General features: G+C 47.0%; 1 protein-coding gene across 7 annotated transcripts in view; it reads right to left on the bottom strand.

The window, feature by feature from the left end:
• The window catches only part of BCL2L1 (BCL2 like 1), a 46675-nt gene extending 32295 nt beyond the window's left edge, over nucleotides 1-14380 (bottom strand). The window contains exons 1-2 of one of the 7 annotated variants that reach the window (XM_087445445.1): nucleotides 14282-14380; nucleotides 12077-12752 (exon numbers count right to left, since the gene is read on the bottom strand). In XM_087445445.1, coding sequence (XP_087301571.1) covers nucleotides 12077-12640 — 564 coding nt within the window. In that variant the 5' untranslated portion in view covers nucleotides 12641-12752; nucleotides 14282-14380. Of the gene's footprint in view, nucleotides 1-12076; nucleotides 12771-12837; nucleotides 12981-13043; nucleotides 13887-14167 lie in introns of those variants that run through there. The other 6 variants (XM_087445443.1, XM_087445446.1, XM_087445441.1 and 3 more) reach the window with 6 other exon arrangements.
• Nucleotides 14381-20964: the final 6584 nt, after the last annotated feature.

Here is a 20964-nt window from a genome sequence, read left to right as displayed (position 1 = left end):
CTGACAGAGCCCCCAAGAGATTCTTCCTCACCCTCTTCCATCAGGTCTGAACATCACACAGAGATGGGAAGGTGAGGAGGGAAGGGTTAGGTATGCTTGAGCTATCCCTAGGGTAACAGGAGTCTCTCTCTCTCTGCTGAACCTCCAGGGAAGAAGTTTGTGACCTCCACTTGCCACCCACCAATCCCCCAGAGAGAAACAGAAAGGGGTGAGGGTGGGGGCAGGGAGTCTTTTCGCCTTGAGATGGGGGGGCACACCAGGGAAAAAGGGAAGGAGCCTGATTGGTTGTTTCCTTTCTTGGGCAAGAAGCCTGTACATGTGATATGGTGTGTGTCCTTCACATGGAACCCGCTTGGGGGAATGCCACGCACCTTTTGGACCCAAGAAGCCTCAGAGGGGAGAGACTAGCACAGCCCTGAACTGTAAGCTAAACTAACAATTTCTAGGCATTGTAACTAGGTCATCAGGTTCCTGGAGAAGCCAGCTGTGGCTGGGTGATGGGGGATGGGGAGGGAAATTTTGCAGCCTACCAATATCCCTACTTCCCTTCAGGCCCCGCCCTCCTCGAAATCTGCACCTGCTCCCAAACTGACCCCTCCCCCCAGCTGGGCCCAGCTGTCAACCGCTCCCAGTGCCCCGCCCCTGCCTTCCACGGGCCGGAACCATGGGGGCCTCTTGGCACCTTATTGCCACCTGAGCCCTTCAGAAAGGGAGCTGTGGGACAGGGAAGGAGTGGCCTCTCCTGGAGGGTATTTCTTGTTCCATGAGGGCAGTAAGAAAGCTGGGCCCCTTTGGACCTGCCCAGGGTACCTTCCTGGCATTGTTGCCACAGGTGGCAGGAGACAGGTGATGTTTACCCTGCTGAGACCAGAGTTGCCAAAAGGCTTCAATCAAGCCTTTGAATCTGCACCTGGCCTGGAGCCCCAAAATAACAACCAGGGCAGCCTACCTGATCTGCAGGTCGCAGGTGCCTCTGGCTTTTATCTCCCTGCAGCTCTGCCTGCTGAGCCCCAGCTGGCGAGAGATTCTCTTTCCCAGGGGTTACGGGAGACCTGGCTGCATCTCTCCAGTGTTGGGCCTCTCCCCATTGGGCCCGCCCTACCATCAACCATGCCCATTCCTCCGCCCAAAGGCCTCCACCATCAGTCACTGCTCCGTTTTGCCTGACCAGCTTTACTGATAACCCAGACCCTCTTCAGCCAGTCTGGCTCCTCCCTGCCTCCCAGATGCTTCATACACATTCTACTCTTCAGATCTGTCTGGGTGATTCTTACCTACTGAGCCTGCCCTTGCCACATTCTTTTCACCTATTGAAGGCCTTCATGGTCCACATCTTCCTACTAGGTAATAATGATGCCTAACATTGACTGAGCATACTGTATGTCAGGCACTGTGCTAGGTGGGCTACCAAGTCAGTCACTCATTCAACAAATATTTGCTGAGTGTCTCCTATGTGCCAAGACTCTGCTAGATGCTGGGGATGAAGGAAAAAATGAGACAAAGCCCCCACACTCTGGGAATTTAGGTTTTACTGGAGGAGACAGACAGTAAACATGTAAACAAGGGTGGCCTTTGGAGAGGTGATATTTAGGTTGAGACCTAAATGATAAGAAGACAGCCCTGATCAGATCTAGGGGAAGAGTGATCCAGGCAGAAGAAACACAGCAAGCCTCTGAGAAAGAGATTACCACTATTATCTTAAGGGATGACTATTATCTTCATTTTACAGATGAGGAAACTGAGGACTCAGTGTGAACTGCATAAAGCCACACTGCTGAGAAGGCTATTATTCAAGCCTCTAGTGACCTTTCCTCTTCCTGACACTTTCCACTACTAGGACAGAAGAGGTTCTGGTTGGTGATACAGTTGGCGAGGGAGAAGGCGCATACGGACGATGCGGGCTGGGGGTGGAGACCTCTGGGCCGAGTCATCAACTGAGTAGCTTATGGTGGAAGTGGGCCAGTTTGCTAGAGGCCCAGGGCACCTGTGGGATGCAGCCAGTGGGTCTGTCCTCTTCCGCTTCTGGAGTCTACACCACAGATTTGGCACAGTTTGCCTGGAGCCATTCATCAAGTGTTCTGGGTCTTTTCCTACTACTTCAAATGAGTTTGCTTCCTTAGGACAGAGACATTTTTGTAGCCTAATCTGCACCTAACAATAACAACCCTTCATGTTCACTGAGCAGACCCTGGCCAAGCCCTTGCCCAACCCCAGGCTCTGTGCCAGGTACTCAGGGTAAAATAAGCCAGTCCAGGCCTGCAAAGAGGCAATGACGCAGTGGCTTGAGGATAGGCTTTGGCACCAGATACATCTGAGTGAAAACCCAGCTCTGCCTCTTACAAAGTGTGTTACTGTGGACACATTATAAAGCCTCTGGAAGCTCTGGATGCTCCATCTTCACACCAGAGAAGTTGTGAGGACCAAACAAGATGATTACGTCAAAGGCATAAACATAGCACCTGGCACAGAGCAAGCACTCAACACACAGTATCTGTTATTATTACTAAAAAACACTTCTTGGTGCCAGCCCTGTGGTGTAGTGGTTAAGTTCAATGCTCTCCGCTTCGGTGGCCTGGGTTCGTGGGTTCGGATCCCAGGCACAGACCTACACCACTCATCAAGCCATGCTGTGGTGGCGACCCACATACAAAATAGAGGAGGACCAGCACAGATGTTAGCTCAGGGCTAATCTTCTTCAAGCAGAAAAAAAAAAGACACTTCTGCCTCTCACTTTCTCATTTAAGCCTTGCTTACGCTGGTAGGTTGGTATTATTCTCTCAGATTAATAGAGGAGAATTTGAAGCTGATTTGCCTAGTGTTATGCCACCAGCAAGAAAACAAGCTAAGTTTCAAATCTGAGTCCAGAGTTTTATCTATGGGTTTGTTGAAGGTGATCAATACATACTAACTATAACAAACACCTTGCCTGGTGTGACTGGGAGGTGAGGACACAGATGGGTGATGCACACAGCCTGATTCAGATAATAGAAGGATACCAGCAAGGCCCAAGGTGTGGGGCACGGAAACAGACCATTAGGGATGGGACCCAGTCCCGCTCAGCGCAGTATCCATAGTAACCCCAGCACTTACCACATACAAAGCATTCATCAGTATTTGCTGATTTAACAAATGAAACAAAAATCTGAGGACAGCTCTGAGCAAAGAATCCAGCCTTAAGGAACGCCAGCAACATAGATAACACTGTGTTAAAAGCCAGAACACAGATTTTAAGTCTGGCTCTGTCATTTACTGTGGGACAAACCCCCTTGCTTTAGTTTCCTCCCTAAAATGGGACTGAACATACCCACCTCACTTATCTCACTGTGAAATGATGTATACAAAGCAGTCTGGTAAGTTATAAAGTGTTATCATGCACATAAAAGCAATTATCATCATGCTGCAGACTACTAAGGTGGTAAAGTGTTGTAAAGTCAAACACCTCGAGTTTGAATCCCAGGTCGTCCCGGTGAGGTCCTCCTGTATACGTCACTTTTCCCTGAGCCTCTGTTTTCTCAACCATAAAACACCACCTACCTTGTAGGGTTTTTAAGAAGAATTAGAGATAAAGAACACAGGCTTCAAAGTAAGACAGACTTGGAGGCTTCGGAGTAAGATAGACTTGGTTTCAAATCCTGACTCTGCCTGCTGCTAACTGAGCCCTCCCAAATCTCAGTGTCCTATAATGATAAGGTGGTTGGGATAGTAACACAGAGATGATGTCGGTAAAAGGCCTGTCACATAGTGAGCACTGGATAAATGCCAACAATCACCCAGACATTGGTACAGCAGGGGAAGGGGACACAGTATAGTGTTTAAAAATGGGAGCTTGGAAGCTACCCTCCCAGGCTTTGCCACTTACTAACTGTGCCACCTTGCATAAGTTGCTTAACCTCTCTGTACCTCAGTTTCTTCATTTGTAAAATGGGGATAATAATAGTACCAACTTCAGAGTGTTGCTGTGCGAATGGAACAAATTAATACACGTAAAGCACTTTGAACAATGCCTGGCACAGAGTAAGCACTTGATAAATGTTAGGTGCTATTAATAGCAATGTTAACAATAATATTAATCACCAAGTGGAATAAGAGGGAGGGACTGTTTAATCCTGGGACACGGGCATCCCATGGAATAATTCCAGGGAAGTCTGTGGGCAGCTGTTTGTAGGCAAGTTCTCCGTGTCTGAGAGACTCTTCTACAGAAAGGGCACGAGACCGGAGGCTCCTGAGCAAAAATTCCAGTCCTACTGACCAGGAGGCCAGCCTCTGGGGAGGCAAGTCAGGCTCCTTGGAAGGGACACTGTGTTCCCGGCCCTGCCTGACTCGGGGGAACAAAGGCACGTGTGTGTGGCCACGGAGGAGGGAGGGGAGTATTTCCCTTTCAAGAGCGGAACAAAGGATCTGAGGCATAGTTGAGTGCGTTCCAAACCCCTCCCAAGCTAGCTCCCATTCCTCAGATGATTGTCCAACAAGGTTTTCAACCTTCTAGCTTCCTCCTGAAAGGTGACTGTGTGGGAGGCAGTGGCAGGCTCCGCTTCACTCTACCCTTTGTCATCAGTCTCCAAGAGGCAGGAATTATATGTGCCAAACCTCTAAGATCTCTCTTAGGAGTCTCCGTCCTGTGCAGGGGTGGGGTAGGGACTCCTGGGGGAATTCAGGGTTAATGGATGACACAAGGCACTGCAAGTGACAGGCTTAATGTTCCTCTAGGGGGAGTCTAAGACTGAAACTGCTACTGAGTGAGGGAACCATGGACAAAACCCAGGAGTTGTGACCAACCCCCTAGCGAGAGGTGGGGGGAAAAGTCTGACAGAACTAAGTGGAAATGCATTTTCTATATCTTAAAGGGATGATCACAGGCTAGAGAGAGAAGCTAGGTGAAGGGTGAAGGGGGAGGGAGTCAAGAAAGTAACTGACAAGAGGAAAGGGAGGGACATGTCCAAAAAAAGTAGTTTGTAGTGGGGAGCCTTTAGGGACATTACTTTCCAGCTTCTACACTCTCACCAGCAGGAATCCGGCTGCAGGGCTGGGACAGGAAGCAGTCCATGGAAGTCATTGCAATGGCATTTCCTGAAGAGCGAGAGAAAAACCTCTAGTTCCGAGGGGAGCTCTGGAGTCTGCCAAAAAGTCCTGTAGCTTGGAGCTAGCTGTAAGGCCCCAAGCCTGAGAGTCTCATCAGGGATGAAACCAAGTAGCAGAAGGTCCCAAAGGCAGTTTCTTTCTGCAAAAATACTATTGCAAAAATCAATATGTAATAAATGGAAGCCAGATGATGTGACTAAGGGAGCCCCAGGATGCGGCTGCTGTTGGCTACTGATACTAACAGTCACTATTCTGAGAGCCTTAAGACAGAATTAACTCACTGAATCTTCAGAACAAGGTGCTGTTAGTATACCCATTTACAAATTAAAAGGCCTGCCCAAGGTCACACAGTAGGTAAGTGGTAAGATCCAGATTTGAAAGTCCAAACCCTGCATCTTCGGCCTGAGTTCCCTCCTGCTCACCTCCCTGGGTGGCTGTGAGCATCAAAAAGGCAAGGTGGATATGAAAGCCCTCTTTAAGCCCTAAACTGCTACATAAGTGTGGAATATTACTGTAGGGTCAGTGATAAACTACCCTACATTGACACTGAGATTAGTTAATTTTTGCAGCTGAAGTGCTGCAGCTGTTGACAGGAAAGAGCCATCCTAAAAGGTAACTAATGTGAACTACGCCATAATGGCAGAATCCGCCACAAGGCTCAAGGCCAGTAAGAACCAGATTCCTAGACTGCCTACTTCAACTCTCCACCTTACAGATGAGGAAACTGGGGCCTGGGGGTGAAGTGACTTGGCCAAGGTGAGACTGTGAACTGGAGCAGATGGAGAGTAGGACTGGAATCCCGACTCGAAGACCAGTCCTTGTACCAACACAGCATAGGAACACTATAGAGCTGCTGCCATGACAGGAACACTGCTAGGGCCTGCCAGCCCTAAGGATGTGCTGGAGGGTCACTGTGAAGTCCAAAAAAGGAGAATGGACGCTGAAGATTCTGTGAATGGAAGTCCGACACGAGTTCTGTGGCTGAGATGGTAAGAATTACGATACCAACGTGCACCAGGCTCTATGCACCTCAGGCACACCTCATTAGGTCTTTGTCATGACCTTGGGAAGCAGGTATTGTTTGCCTCAAGGTTCAGAGTTCGAGGAGCTTGTCCAAGATCACACAGCTAGATGTACATGAGCTGGGACCTGAACCCAGAGATGGTGCAGTTATTCAGACAGAAATACTGCTAGAATGGAGGAGGACCATTCAGGATACCACATGAGAGAACTACCCCTGAAGAACATCTAGCTTATTTAGCCCTGATTCTATGACCTCCAAGCAGTTAACAAATGTGACTTCCAAGGTGGCTGGACACATCAATACACCACGCGCAAGCCTGGTCTTATTCTCTGCGCCCTTTTCACCACTTCCACCTCCACCTCCTGATCCAAGCCACTATTCTTTCTCACCTGGCAGTTGCGCTAGCCTCTTCACTGGGCTCCCAGATGCTACCCTCACAGAATTCAGATCCCTTCAACCCTGCTCCAAACTTTCTCCTGGCCTCTCTCTCATACAACTAAAGCCAGGTTCTCGCCATGGCCTGTAATGCCCTGTATGATCTGGCCTCTGGCTACCTCTCCCTGCTCAATCCCAACCACTCTCCCCTCTCACCTCCTACCACTCCCCCTCTTGCTGTTTCTTTTCCAGCCACACTGGCCTTCTTGCTCATCCTTGAAAATGCCAAGCCTATTCCTTCCTGAGTCTATTCCCTCTGCTTATAACACTCTTTCTACAGGCACCCTCATGGTCCACCACCTCACCTTCTTCAGGTCTTGGCTCAAATATTACCTTTTGGAGATGTCTTCCCTGACCACTCTTTTAAAATTGCAGCCCCACCTCCCTGGCTAGGTGTGCCCTACAGCTCAACCTGTTTTATTTTCTCCATAGCACTTACTATCAACTGATATATGTTGTGTATATATATATAACTACACGTTTACACCCGTCTCTCCCCACTAGAATGTGAGCTCCACAAGGACAGAAACTTAGTTTTGTTTAAAGCTGTACCCCTAGTACCTAGGACAGCCTGGCACATAGTAGGAGCTCAATAAATATTGTTTGAATCAATGACTAAATGATTAAGTAAAGGGCAATTCCCATTACTATTATTCTGGTTTGATAAGCGTCTGCTTCTTCAGAAATTTAGTGGGTTTCTCTTTCACTAGGCGCCTGCTATGCCTAAGACCTCTGCTCAGGGCTGAGGAAACAAGTACGGACAAGATGTGGACTCCGCCCTCAGGAAGCTCCTAAACCTGGTAGAGATATGGTAGTGCTAGAAATGTCTTCCTTAAACTAATTTAAACTCTACCACTGTTATTTTCCTCTGGTTTATCCAAATTCTGCTGGGTATTATACCAATAAAAAAGGCTTAGCTCCTCTTCTTTCAGATATTTGAAACCAGTGATCATATTCTCCCTGGTCTTCTCTTCCCCAGGCTAAACAAAAAGACCCAGTGGGATTGTCTGACTCAGGTCTGCCAAATGGGAACAGGGAAGACAGACTGTTGGCTGGAGGGACAGAAGAGAAGTGGATCCAGGAGCAGAGTGACTCCTTCAAAGAAAAGAGAGGGAGTCCTTAGGGAGGACTCCGTAGAATTAGGCTGGGGGTGGGGACAGGGCCCTGCTAATTAAGGTAGCAGAAGATTATGTTTCTGTAGAAGAGCAGCTCACTGGAAATTACCCCTGAATCTATCCATGCTAAACCCAGACAAAACCACAGTTGCTGAAAGAAAGGCCCAAGACGGAAGGCTGAGGGCACTGGAAAAACCAGGGAGGCTGGGCACAGAGGAGGATGCTCAAGCCCACTGGTTTCAGGACAGATACCCGGTGGGGAAGCAACAACTAACAACTGCTGCTTCCTGCAGCCCAAATAAATCTGGTGACAGCCCACACAAAAGTCAAGAAAACCCTCTGGGTTCCGCTAGGGCCCCTTGAAAAAATACCTGGGTAATTTTCTACCAGAAGCTGAGGGCTCTTTGGGGCTACTGGGGAAATCAGTCCTAGGAAGTCTGGAAAACCCTGTGGTGGTAACAGAGTTTTAAGAGTAACCTCAAATGTACATCCAGAAGAACTGGCTGTTTTGAGGGGGAGTCCCTGAGACACTTCTACCTCACTTTGGGACCTGAATGAGATTACTAAAAATTTCCACTTTTGGGGTTTCTAATGGGGTTTCCCCAAGAAAACCGCAGAATTGCCAACAGCTGCTGAGATCTGCACAGACTGCTGAGGTGCTTCAACTAAGCATATATCCAAATCAAAGAAGCCAGAACAGGCAAGAAGAAACCTACAAAAACTAGAAGACTACAGAGCCCTGCAGACTGGAAAAGGCCAAATTATGTTTTCTGCCCCTACTCCCAGCTCATTACTCTCAACAATGACATTTCCATCAAGCTAAGGGGTTTCCCAGGAACAGTGATCCCAAAATGGTCTGGCCCACTTGGCTCCTTGCCCCATAACTGTCTACATTCCCAATGGAAAGCCCCAGAAACACTCTGTCCTTTTGGAGAAGGTCACATCATCTATAAACCATTCTAGGTAAATATCTCAGGGGCTGGCTTTGTTTCCTGAGAAACTCTCAGGGCAAAGTTCAGTTTTCTGAGGCAAGTAGCCCATTCATTAAAAGGGGTGCTTCCACCCTGCAATTAAGGCCCAGGAAGGGCCTTTGTTCTAGATCCTTTACTAGAGTCAAGCTATGGCAGGTGGCTATCATTATTCCATTTTATAGGTGGGAATGAAGGATGGACAGGAGAGACAAACAGGTTCAGCGTCTTGCCAGGTGACTCCAGGCAGGCAGTGGTGTGGTTATGAGTCTGGAATTCCAGTCTTTGGAGCATCAGCCACAATTAAGTAGACATACCTGGGGGTAGGCCACCGCACACCCAAATGATTCTTACCTATTGGTAGGGCCTGAGAGGGTTTTAACAATGAAAAAATTAACAAGAAGCCTACTCTGACTGGGCAATACCCTGATACCCACTTGAATTTTACCAGTGCCAGAATCTGAGACTACACACACGCCTTTGGGAAGCTGCTACTGCCAACAAAGGCACTGTTCTTCCTGCAGCTACCTGAACAACACCAGGATCACAGACCAGAATGAGCACCTTCACGAGCATGTTTTGCTTGGCCCAAGAGCATCTTTGGTTTTCTGTGCCGGTATGTCCGGATCGCTTTACTACTCCTGGACAGCCTGATGTGGATGGAAAGAGTTTAGACTTTGGAGTGAGGCCGACCTAGGTGTAAATTCTCACTCAGTGACTTAACTGGCTGAGGGACACCTGGGGCCACTTAGCTACCAGGAGTTTCACATGTAAACTGGGAATAAACCCATCTACCTTGGAAGGTTATCGTGTGGAATATATGAAATAGCATGTCATTTCCAAGAGGGAAGGTACCATGTCTGGCTTATGGCCAGCACCTAGTACAGTGCCTGCCTCATAGGAGATGCTCAATAAATTTTGGTTGCATGAGTACAAAACCTAACACAATGCCTCACACATAAGATGTACCCCATAAAGGCTCATTTCCTTTCCCTTTCCTGTAGGAATGCTAAATTTAGAGCATACTCCACAGTGGAATGGCCCATAACTCTTACACTCATGGATCCCCCAGCCACAGCCTCCAGGAAGATTATGAGATGCCACTGCAGTAGCCAATCTGTGCAGCTCAAATAGGACGGTACCTGAGAGGGAAGTGGGCGGGTACCTTCTACCCAAAGGATCCCCAGTCAAATGTTCTTTACCTCCTGGCGTCAGGGAGAATGTGTGCCCAGAAATTGTTCTGACATAACTGGCTCTTCTGCACACATCCCCTCTGTTCACCAAGAGGAAGTAACATATGGTATGTTGTCCAACGGGCTCTGATAATTCTTGAGCAAAGAGAGGGAAGATGGAATTTCAATCCACTGGTGATCTAATAAACTTGCCCAGTGCTGCTGTGTCTAAAACCTCTTTCCACGCGCAACACTGGGCGACCAGCAATTCTCTGGTCCAGGTAGCCCTCTGCAGAGGCTGGCTGGCAGACCAGGCACCTCTTCCAGATTGCCTTTTGTTAATAGCTGGCAACAACCCACTTGGTATTAGGACCACTGGCCAAAGACAATAGTCAGGCAAAGCAGGCAAATGGCCAAAGTCTCTTCTTGGAGATGCCTCAGAGGGTGTGTCTGAAGCGCTGGAATCCTGTCCCTCCTGTAATCAGCTGAACAAATATTTGCCCCCAAAGAGAATCAAAGCAGGAGGGAATAAGAGAGGTCATTGCACAAACCAACAGGAACTATTTAATCATTATCCCCCCAGGGAGTTCATTTACAGAATGGCTTTCAAATCTGGTCAGCCTTAGCTCAAGAGAGCCCTCTGCCTTTACCTCCCCCAACCCCACCCTAGTCATCTGACCTCTACTGACTTGACCCCTTTGCCTTTTACAAGAACTGGCAGTGGGAAAAGTTGATAAAGTTGTAAAGAAATGGGAAATAAGACAGGAGGTGGGGTTCCAGGGCATACTCGGAGGTCTCTCGCTCACTGGTAAACTGAAGTGCCTGCCACACCCTAGGCCCAGCCTATGGATAATTGCATTCTTGACATTCCTGAGTCCATGGTGAATGGCCCCCTTCCACCTCAGCGCCTTCAATAGATGACTTATTTTCCACACCCTGCTTGATATCCTGGGTATTCTGAGGAGACAGAATACCTCTCATAAGTCCTGCACCTCCCTCCCCAAGGCAGGAGGCAGGGAGATAAGCAAGGAAATAGGACTGAGTCCACTGTAGAAAAGCAAAAATTGCCTACAATGACCACTGGTAAAGAATCTCTCACCACTATCTCATCTTGACTTGGTGACGGGCAAGAGAATTCTCCCTCCCTGGCAAAGGTGTGAGGCATGACTCCTGGGCCCAGAAAGTGTCTGGGACCAATAACAACTACCACAGCAAACTTACTGGTGTCAGTCACTGGGCTCACGTTAGCTCCAAGATTTACAATACTCTGCAAGCAAAGGAGAGCCTGCCCCATTTTTTTAGTGGAAGAAACTGAGGCTTAAGGTAAGCTGGCCTGTCCAAGGTCACACGGCTAGTTAAGTGACAGGGCTGGGACTCACACCCATGTGTCAGTTTGTTTCCTAAGTCTGTCACTGAATCTCAATGTCCCACAGAGGCCCACAGACCGGATTCTTGCTTTGCCAGCAAACAGTGCTGGGTGAAAAGGCCCCAGGGCCCTGGCCGGAAAGCAACAGGCGGAACAGCTAGAGCTCCCCAACCGACCCTAGGCAGTGAGGTGCAAAGTCCCCAGGCCTAATGCGTGACACAGCAAGAGCTCCGCAAACAGGCCAACCATGCAGAAAGTTGCACACTTCAGAGCAAATGACCATAGGCGAGCAGCACAAACACAACTGCCCCACTGGCACAGCTTACATTGCCCTAAAATCAGACCATCCTCAGCCATCCAAGCCAGGGGGAACTCCTGCCTGGCCATGCCCTGTTCTGAGAGGAGAGTACCATGTATGCAAACCCTGAAAAAAAGGGAACTTGATTTGGGGGAGGGAAGCCCAGGACAGGACTGACATCCCGGGGGAGTAAGAATGGAGGAGCTTGTGGGTCAGTGATACTATCTTCTCCAGGCATTGTACTCATCCCCCCTTTGCGTGGCAAGCCTTTATATTAGGGGGAGGAAAACAGTGGACTAACTTCCCACTCTCAAAGGTTTTGGGCCAAATGAACACACAGGCTGTCTTTTGCTCTGCTGAGAAACTGGAACACAAGTATGAAAGAGTGGGGTCATGAGGGTGACTAGAATGAAAGATGCCTGGTCCTTCAAGATCTGGGTCATCTGTATTTCAGAACAGTTAACCTCTTGTGGTGCAATGAGGCCACTCACATCTCCTTGACAAAAAACATCTCCAACAATCACCCAGCACAACATAAAGAGATAGAGGGGAGAGGCTGTTGGGGATCTCTCTGACCAAAGGCCAAGGAAAAGGGACACACAAGGGGCGTGGTCCTTACCCAGCCGCCGTTTTCCTGGATCCAAGGCTCTAGGTGGTCATTCAGGTAAGTGGCCATCCAAGCTGCGATCCGACTCACCAATACCTGCATCTCCTTGTCTACGCTTTCCACGCACAGTGCCCCACCGAAGGAGAAAAAGGCCACAATGCGACCCCAGTTCACCCCATCCCGGAAGAGTTCATTCACTACCTGCTCAAAGCTCTGATACGCTGTCCCTGGGGTGATGTGGAGCTGGGATGTCAGGTCGCTGAATGCCCGCCGGTACCTCAGTTCAAACTCATCGCCCGCCTCCCTCAGTGCTTGCTTCACCGCTGCCATGGGGATCACCTCCCGGGCATCCAAACTGCTGCTGTGGCCAGTGGCTCCATTCCCCGCGGAGCTGTCCGCCAGGTGCCAGGATGGGTTGCCATTGATGGCACTGGGGGTCTCCATCTCTGATTCAGTCCCTTCTGGGGCCTCAGTTCTGTTCTCTTCCACATCACTGAACTGACTCCAGCTGTATCCTTTCTGGGAAAGCTTGTAGGAGAGAAAGTCAACCACCAGCTCCCGGTTGCTCTGAGACATTTTTATAATAGGGATGGGCTCGACCAGTCCATTGTCCAAAACACCTGCTCACTCACAGAGTCTGGTCTCTGCTTGGTGCTTCTCTTCTGAGATCCAAAGCCAAGATAAGGTTCTGAAGGGAGAGAAAGAGCTTCAGGAAAAAAAAATTAATATGCATGCCATTTACCCTACAAACATCCCATTCCCCCTCCAGGTACCAGAACTGGTTTCTTTGTGGCTCTTCTGAAGGTCTGGTCTAGCTTCCAGGACACTTCAATGAAGTCAAACTGAAAGCACCAGTGGGCTCTGAATCATCACACCGGCCTTTTTTACGCCAGCCACCCCTTTTTCTCCGAAATGCCTTCCTCGGAAAATCACCCCCCTGGGCAGTCGGGCCCCTAACCCCCGCCTCCGCACCACCTACATTCAAATCCCTCTCAAGCGACGGCAGGCAGGTGCAGCCCCCGGAAGATCTTTTGTATCACAGGTCGGGAGAGGAGGTGGCAGCCGGGATGCCGGTAACTCAGCCGGCCTCGCGGCGGCTGGCAAAAAAACCAGCTCGGGCTGAAAGGATCATGCGACCCGGCAGGCTGGGAGCCCAGAAGGCGACACAGGAATTACGAAGCTCAGGAACCGGCCCCCTCGCCTGCTTCCTCCTCCATCGCCCAGATCGAGGGCGGCCGCTCGCAGCCGCGGCCTCCTGCCACCCGGGAGCCCAGCCCCCTCGCTCTTGCACGCCCCTTGGCTCTCCGCCTCCTACTGGGAGCCAGGAGAACTCTCCCGGAGGTGGCTGGTGTGGGGTTTAGGGTTTGTTTTTTTTTTTTTTTTTCTTTCCTATTTAAGTACCAGCCCAGGGTGAGGCTTCCGAAACCCTGAAGGGACTTCTCAATGGGGCTCAAGGTTTCGATGAGGGACGGGGGGAGGGGGAAACTGCCTCGGATCTGCGGTGTGACTTCGGAAAGGCCATCCCCAGGCCTTTCTGGGAGGCTGAAGGCCGGGGACCTCCCAGAAACGCCGCCGGTTTTCTTTGAATTCCCCAAAGGCCCTGGACGTGGCGGTGGCAAAGGAGGATTGCCGGGTCCTCCATTCCCGGCACGGACACAATGGCCGCCGGCACCCTGCACAAAGACCGGCTGAGGGCGAGGCGCCGGGCCTCTCCTCGGGTCAGGGAGAGGGGTCGAGGCCTGCTCGAGGCCCCCCACGGCTAAGACCACGTTTTCCTGGGAGCAGGCCCAAGGCAGATTCGTGCCGCCCCCAGGAAGGCTTGGGGGCCGGGGGCAGCACCTCTCCGGCGGCCGCAGTGGGTGGGCTGCGGCCTCGCGGCTTCGCGCGCGCGCTAGGCCGGGTACCCGCCGGGCCACCGCCCAGTTGCTAGGCAACCGCTCTCCCTCAGGGGCGCCCCCTAGACCTTTCTGGGAGGAGGGGTCTCGCCCCCGGCGGCCCGCCCCAGCGTAGCCAATCAGCGAGCCCAGACGGCACGGAAGCGGAACGGCGAGGGCTCTCATTGGGCGCAGCGCCTGCCACGCGTAGGGGAGGCGGCGCTCTCACCTGCGCGGCCCGCCAGCCGTAGGGGGCCACATCCCCCCTTCATCGGCCAAGTCGTTTCCAGACGGGAGGGTTCTTCGCGGCCGAGTTCCGCGCCGCGGACCCGGGCCGGCCTACCTGGCTGACGGCTCGCGCTGTCTCTTCCGAACGAGCCGGCCTCAGTTTCCCCTGAAGAGACCGGGGGAACTTGCAAGCTCAGTCACTTCCGGTGCCGCGGTAGCGCGCGCGAGCCCGAGACGCACAGGGAGTGCGCGCCTTGAGGACCGGCGTCAAGACCTGGGAGAGAGCGCCCCCTTGCTGTAGAGCTGGGGAATCCCGAGACGCAAAAAAAATCCACGTTTACGTTCACATTTCCATGCAGTCAATTTCATCCATCCGTCAGTTTATAGATCGAAAAAGCATCGCGTTGTAGCTAACAAGCTTGCGTCTGGGATTCCAACTCTGCCAGTTGGGCAAGTTACTCCACTGCTGTGTGCCTCAATTTCCTTAATTCTAAAATGGGTAAAAAACAACCTCCCTCATTGCGTTGTTGTGAGGATTAAAAGAGTTATTTGTAAAGTCCATAGAAGAGTTCACCGTCCATAGGATGTGCTGCATAAATTCATTCAACAAATGTTTATTGTTTGGGTTGCTGAAGGTAGATTTAGGAACAAGACAAGCCATAGTCCCTGCCTTCATTGAGATTTAAACCCTTGAGATGGAGAGAGACAGTAAACAACTAAGAAACTACACAAACGAGGTAATTTCAAATAGTGACTAGTGCTATGAAGAAAATAAATCAGGGCATTGTTGTAAAGAGGGTGAAGGGAGAGGTGCTGCTTTAGACTGAGGCTCAGGGAGGTAAGCCCAGCCTTCCCTGCCCAGTGAGGGAGGGAGGCATTTTTTCAACAATTGTTTTGTAGGGTAGCCAAGGATGGCATCTTTGAAGAGATGACATGGAACACAAGACTTGAAATATAAGAAAATGCCAACTCATGGGAAGAGCCTAGAGAACACCAACAGAGGCAGAGGGAACAGCTTGTGTAAAATGTCCTGAGGCAGGAAGATCTTGGCATGTTCCAGAAGCAATGTGACTGGAAGGTAGTGAGGGAGGGCAAATACGGTGTGAGAGGAAGTTGGAAAGCTGACCATGGAAGTGAGTTGCGCTTGATTCTAAACACTGAAAGGTGTTTTGTTTTATTTTATGTTAATGTAATTGATTAAAAATAGGTACGTATACAGGAACACCAAATATTAAAAATATACCAAAGAGCATAGGATGAAAAAGTCCTCTTCCCACCCCTGCTTTCCAGTCCCCTGTTCCCCTCACAGAGGTCATCACTCATTTTTTTTTTTTTTTTTTGTGAGGAAGATCAGCCCTGAGCTGACATCCATGCGAATCCTCCTCTTTTTGCTGAGGAAGACCGGCTCTGAGCTAACATCTATTGCCAATCCTCCTCCTTTTTTTTCCCCCCAAAGCCCCAGTAGATAGTTGTATGTCATAGTTGCACATCCTTCTGGTTGCTGTATGTGGAACTCGGCCTCAGCATGGCCGGAGAAGCGGTGCGTCGGTGCGCACCCAGGATCCAAACCTGGGCCACCAGTAGCTGAGCGTGTGCACTTAACCGCTAAGCCACGGGGCCTGCCCGAGGTCATCACTCTTAACCCCTTCCTTTTGTAGTCTTTCAGAGATGGTTGCTATATTCACAAGCAAATTTATGTGTATAAATGTTTTACACAAATGGTAGCTTGCTATAAACACTTCACATCTTGCTTTTTTCCATGAGCTCTGTATTTTGGGTCTGCCTCAATTTTTTAAATTAATGCACAACTTTGTAAAGACATGTCATAATTTCCTTGCCCAATCCCCTATTTGGAAATACTTAGGTAGTTTCCAGTCCTTTCCTATTACGAATAAAGTTATAACTTGTCCATTCCTTATTTTGCATGTGGCAGTTTATCTGTTGGGTAAATCCCTGGAAGTGGAATCACCAATAAACAAGAATGTTTTCGTTGCGTTTTAATGGATATTGGCACAGTGCTCTATATAGGAGTTGTACCAGTTTGTTCTCCCACAAATAAAATATGAGAGTGCCTATTTCCTCACATCCTGAACTATACAGTGTTATCAAAGCTTTTTATTTTTGCCAATCAGATAGATAAAAACGGAGACACTTTCATTTTTTATTTTTATTTTTATTAAGAGTGAAGTTGACTAATTTTTCATATTTGTGAGTCTTTTGGGGGAGGAGTCTTGTTCTAATGAATTCTCTGTTCATTTCATTTGCCCTTTTTTCAGTTGGGCTTTCTGTTGAACTTTTTACTCATTGATTTATAGAAAATTTGATCCTTTTTTTCTATATGGAGGTTGTAAATATTTTTCCAGTTTATTATTTATTACCATGGAAAAACTTTTATTTTGTATGTATTCTAATGTATCAGTCTTTTCCTTTGTGGCTTCCGGGTTCTATGCCATTCTTAGGAAGACCCTCTCCAGTTTGATATTATACAAATAATTCTCTATTTTCTTCTAGTTTTTACATGGTTGCATATTTTACATTTTAATCCTTGTTCCACCATAAATTTACTTTGTTTTAAGGTCTGAGACAGGAATCCAAAAAATTTTTCCAAATAACTACCTAGTTATCTCAATATTATCATCTTTTCCCAACTCATTTGAAATGTCTCCATTGTCATAATCTACGTTCCCAACTGTATTTGGGTCAATTTCTGAACTTTCTATTATATTCCATGGAAGGGTTTTAAACTGGGCAGGACATGATCTGATTTCCACTTTTAAAACCTGTGGTGTCACAATTATTTCAATGTGAAAATTATCCTTATGGAAGTCTATGATGTGCTTTGGGAGCCCAGCAGAGGGCAGATCAACTCTGCCCAGAAACATGGTTTTTATTGAACTGGCCCTTAAAGGGAGAATAGGATTTTGCCTGGGAGAGAAATGAGGTAAGGGGCATTTTAGGTGGAAGGCACCACCTGAGCAAAGCCACGGAGGTTTAATGCGAGAGCCCATGGTGTGTCCTAGAAATAAACTGGGATGGCTGAGAGTAGAATGTGGTGGAGGAGACTGAATGTATGTGTGTATTCGAATGTGCAGGACACTAAATAGGTACCGGAGGAGCCTACCAGGCTTTTTGAACAGAAAGGACATGAAGAGGTTTATATTTTGGAAATAGGGATAGAGTCTTTTGGGAAAGGAACTTTATAATATTTATCAAGAGCCTTAAAAACAGCTCTGGAAAGATCATTGAGAAATGATCTTTGATTGGAATCTAATTTAAGAAAAGAAGTGAAATACAGCCAAAGATTTATCCACAGAGATGTTTATGCAAGATTATTTATAACACAGGAAAGAAAAATTAAAACTGAGAATTTCAATAAATAGGGTGATGGTTAAATGGGTTAAATTCACACATTAAAATTGTAATTGAGGAATATTTAATGACATGGAAAAATGCTCAAAACATAATACTTTGTAAAAAAAAATAGGTTTACTGAGAATTATTCTAATTTATAAAAAACGTACGTTACATGCAAAATATAGTAGAAGGAATTATACCAGAATGCAAAAAGGTGGTTATTGCTGAGTAGTCAAATTATGGATGATTTTATTTTATTTTTTATACTTTTCTGTATTATCCGAACATGATTGTATTTTTTTAAATTAGAAAACACTATTTAAAAACATGTTTGCTGAGATTTAGACAATGAGGAAACGCTTATACAAAAATAAAAGTATACAAAAGTAGATGTGTGATGTGATCTCAACTCTAAATACCATGCATAGGAAAAAGGCTGAGAAATTAATATGATAAAGACAAAAGAAAGATGGAAAAAACCCTTGCACAGATGCTAAAGAGGAACGGAACCAGAGTGGTCAGTAAACCTGAAAAGATGCTTAACCTCACTAGTTATCAGGGAAAATGCAAATTAAAACCTCAGTGAGATACCATTTCACACTCACCAGATTGGCAAAATTGAGAAAATCTGATCAAATCAAGTGTGGTTCAAGAATGTGAAATAACTTCGGAAAAAAAGTTATTGTTATCTAGTGGAGTTGAAAGTGCCCATGACCTATGACCTGGCAATTCTGTTCTTTGATATATGCCCTAAAATAACTCTTGCACATGTGCAAGATGCAGGTATAAGAATGTTTATAGCAGCACTACTTCTAATAGCAAAAATTTGGAAACTACCCAAGTGTCCATTATAGCAAAACGGTTAAACAAATAGGAGTATGTTCATATATAGTAATATGATACAGTAAGAAAATAAGTGGATTTGGCTACACAGCATGAAAGAATCTCGGAAATACTTTGCATGAAAAAAATGCAAAAGAATAATGCAGTATGATTCCATTTATATATAGTTTGAAAACAGGCAAAACTAACAAACATACTGTTGAGAGTTTGTGGTAGCCAGCTTCTCCCAAGATGGCCCCCCCAAATCCCTGCCTCCTGGTATTTACACTCTTGTGCAGTCCCCTCCCGCATTGTACCAGAGTTGTTCCATGTGACTGATAGCAAATGGCAGAGTTGATGGTATGTCACTTCCAAGACTGGGTTACCACTCTCTTTTCCCTCTTATAACTCACTCTGGGGTAGCCAGCTACCATGTTGTGGGCAGCCCTGTGGAAAGGCCCATGTGTGGTGAGGATATGAAGCTTCCTGCTAACAGCCATGTGAGGATCCTGCTGCCCCGTGAAGCCTTCAGATGACTACAGCCGACAACTTGACTCCAACCTTACTCGAGAACCTGAGCCAGAAGCACTGCATTAAGCTGGATTCCTGACCCTCAGAAACTATGAGATAATAAATGTTTATAATTTTAAGCTAAATTTGGGAGTAGTCTGTTCTGCAGCAATAGATAACTAATACAGGGATATATACCTATGTGGTAAAATTACAAAGAAAGGTAAGGAAATAATAAACACGAAATTCAAGATAGCCATTACACATTAACAGGGTAGGGTACAAGATGAACTGGGGAACAGGATAAAATTGGGAGCTTGAAAGGTAATGGAAATGTCCTTATTAAACTGAATTGTACATATGTACACAGAGTTTGTTGCCTCATTATTATTATTATTACTATTATTTTGGTGAGGAAGATTGGCCCTGAACTAACATCTGTGCCCATCTTCCTCCATTTTGTATGTGGGATGCCGCCACAGCATGGCTTGATGAGCAGTGTGTAGGTCCTCACCTGGGATCTGAACCTGTGAACCACGGGCTGCAGAAGTGGAGCATGTGAACTTAACCACTATGCCACCAGGCCAGCCCCAAGTTGCCTTGTTATTCTTTATATATTTTATACATTTTACATATATATGTGTATATATATATTTGTGTATACATATGTATATATACACATGTATTACTCAATAGCTAATAAAACCAATTTTAGAAGGACTGGAAGAAAATAGACTCAAATGTTAATAGTGGAAATGTTGCCTCTAAAGGCTAGGTTATAGTTATTTTTTTCTACTTCATTATTTCCCATATTTTCCAAATATTACTAACAAGAAGGCATTACTTTTGAAATGAGAAATATAAAATATGTGAACAAACACACATATATAAAAATATAAAAATACATATATGTGTGTGTGTATAGATATAGCAATATGAGGGCTTGTATTTGCATTGGAAGATCTCTGAAGGACACACACTCATCTTTTAGCTCTCTCTCTTTTTTTTTTTTGAGGAAGATTGGCCCTGAGCTAACATCTGTTGCCAATCTTCCTCTTTTTCTTTTTTCTCCCGAAGGCCCCAGTACATAGTTGTATATCCTAGTTGTAGGTCCTTCTAGCTCTTCTATGTGGGACACCGCTTCAGCATGGCTTGATGAGCGATGAGTAGGTCCATGCCCAGGATCCGAACCGGCGAACTGCAGGCCACCAAAGCAGAACTCGTGAACTTAACCGCTACGCCACTGGCCAGCCCTTAGCTCTTATTTTTAAACCGAGGAGTGGGACTGGTGATGGGGTGCGATGGGAGGAATAGGACATTTTCACTTTTCATATATTTATGAACCCAGATGGATCCGGCTGCAAATCTTAACTGTGCTCTGTGACCTTCGGCAAATCTTGTCACCTCTCTTGAGCCTCAGTTTTTTTCATCTGGAAATGGGAAATAATAGCACCTGCCTGGTAAGGGTGCTGCAATGATTAAATGATGTCATGAATGTCCAGCAACTAACATATACTGTCACTCTGTCATAAGCTTGTATTATTTTTGTAATTTAAAAATATTTTTAAAATAGAAAAATCTCAAATATTAAAGTACCTTGGCCGAGGCACCAAGCCACTGCCCACTGCAAATGCAGAGGATGGAATTTCAAGGGATTCCCTTCTTCCTACTCCCAGAGGAAGACAAAGACCCCACTTGAGCCTAGCTACAACTGACCTGACATGAACTTATTGAAAAGAACCCCCTGCATTAGCAGTCACTCTCCATACCCCCACCCCTAGCCCCGGGAAGCCACCAATCTACTTTCTGTCTCTGTGGATTTGCCTATTCTGGAAATTTCACATAAATGGAATCATACAATATTTGTCCTTTCCAGTCTGGCTTCTTTTACTTAGCATAACGTTTCAGGTTCATCTATGTGGTGGTATGTATTGGTTCTTCATCCCTTTTATTAAAGAATACTACTCCATTGTATGGATTTACCACATTTTATTTATCCATTCATCAGTTGGTGGACATTTGGGTTGTTTCCTCTAGTCTATTGCTTTTAATCAGTGTGCTAAGGTTTCTGTAATCCCTCCCCCAAAATGGATTCCACATCAGTCAGAAGGA

Source organism: Ceratotherium simum, chromosome 21, assembly GCF_057802395.1.
Source record: "Ceratotherium simum simum isolate JZ-2026a chromosome 21, ASM5780239v1, whole genome shotgun sequence".
In the NCBI taxonomy this organism is placed as follows: domain Eukaryota; kingdom Metazoa; phylum Chordata; class Mammalia; order Perissodactyla; family Rhinocerotidae; genus Ceratotherium; species Ceratotherium simum.
The sequence above is the reverse complement of the archived record's forward strand: the minus strand, read 5'-3'. Positions and strand labels throughout refer to the sequence as shown.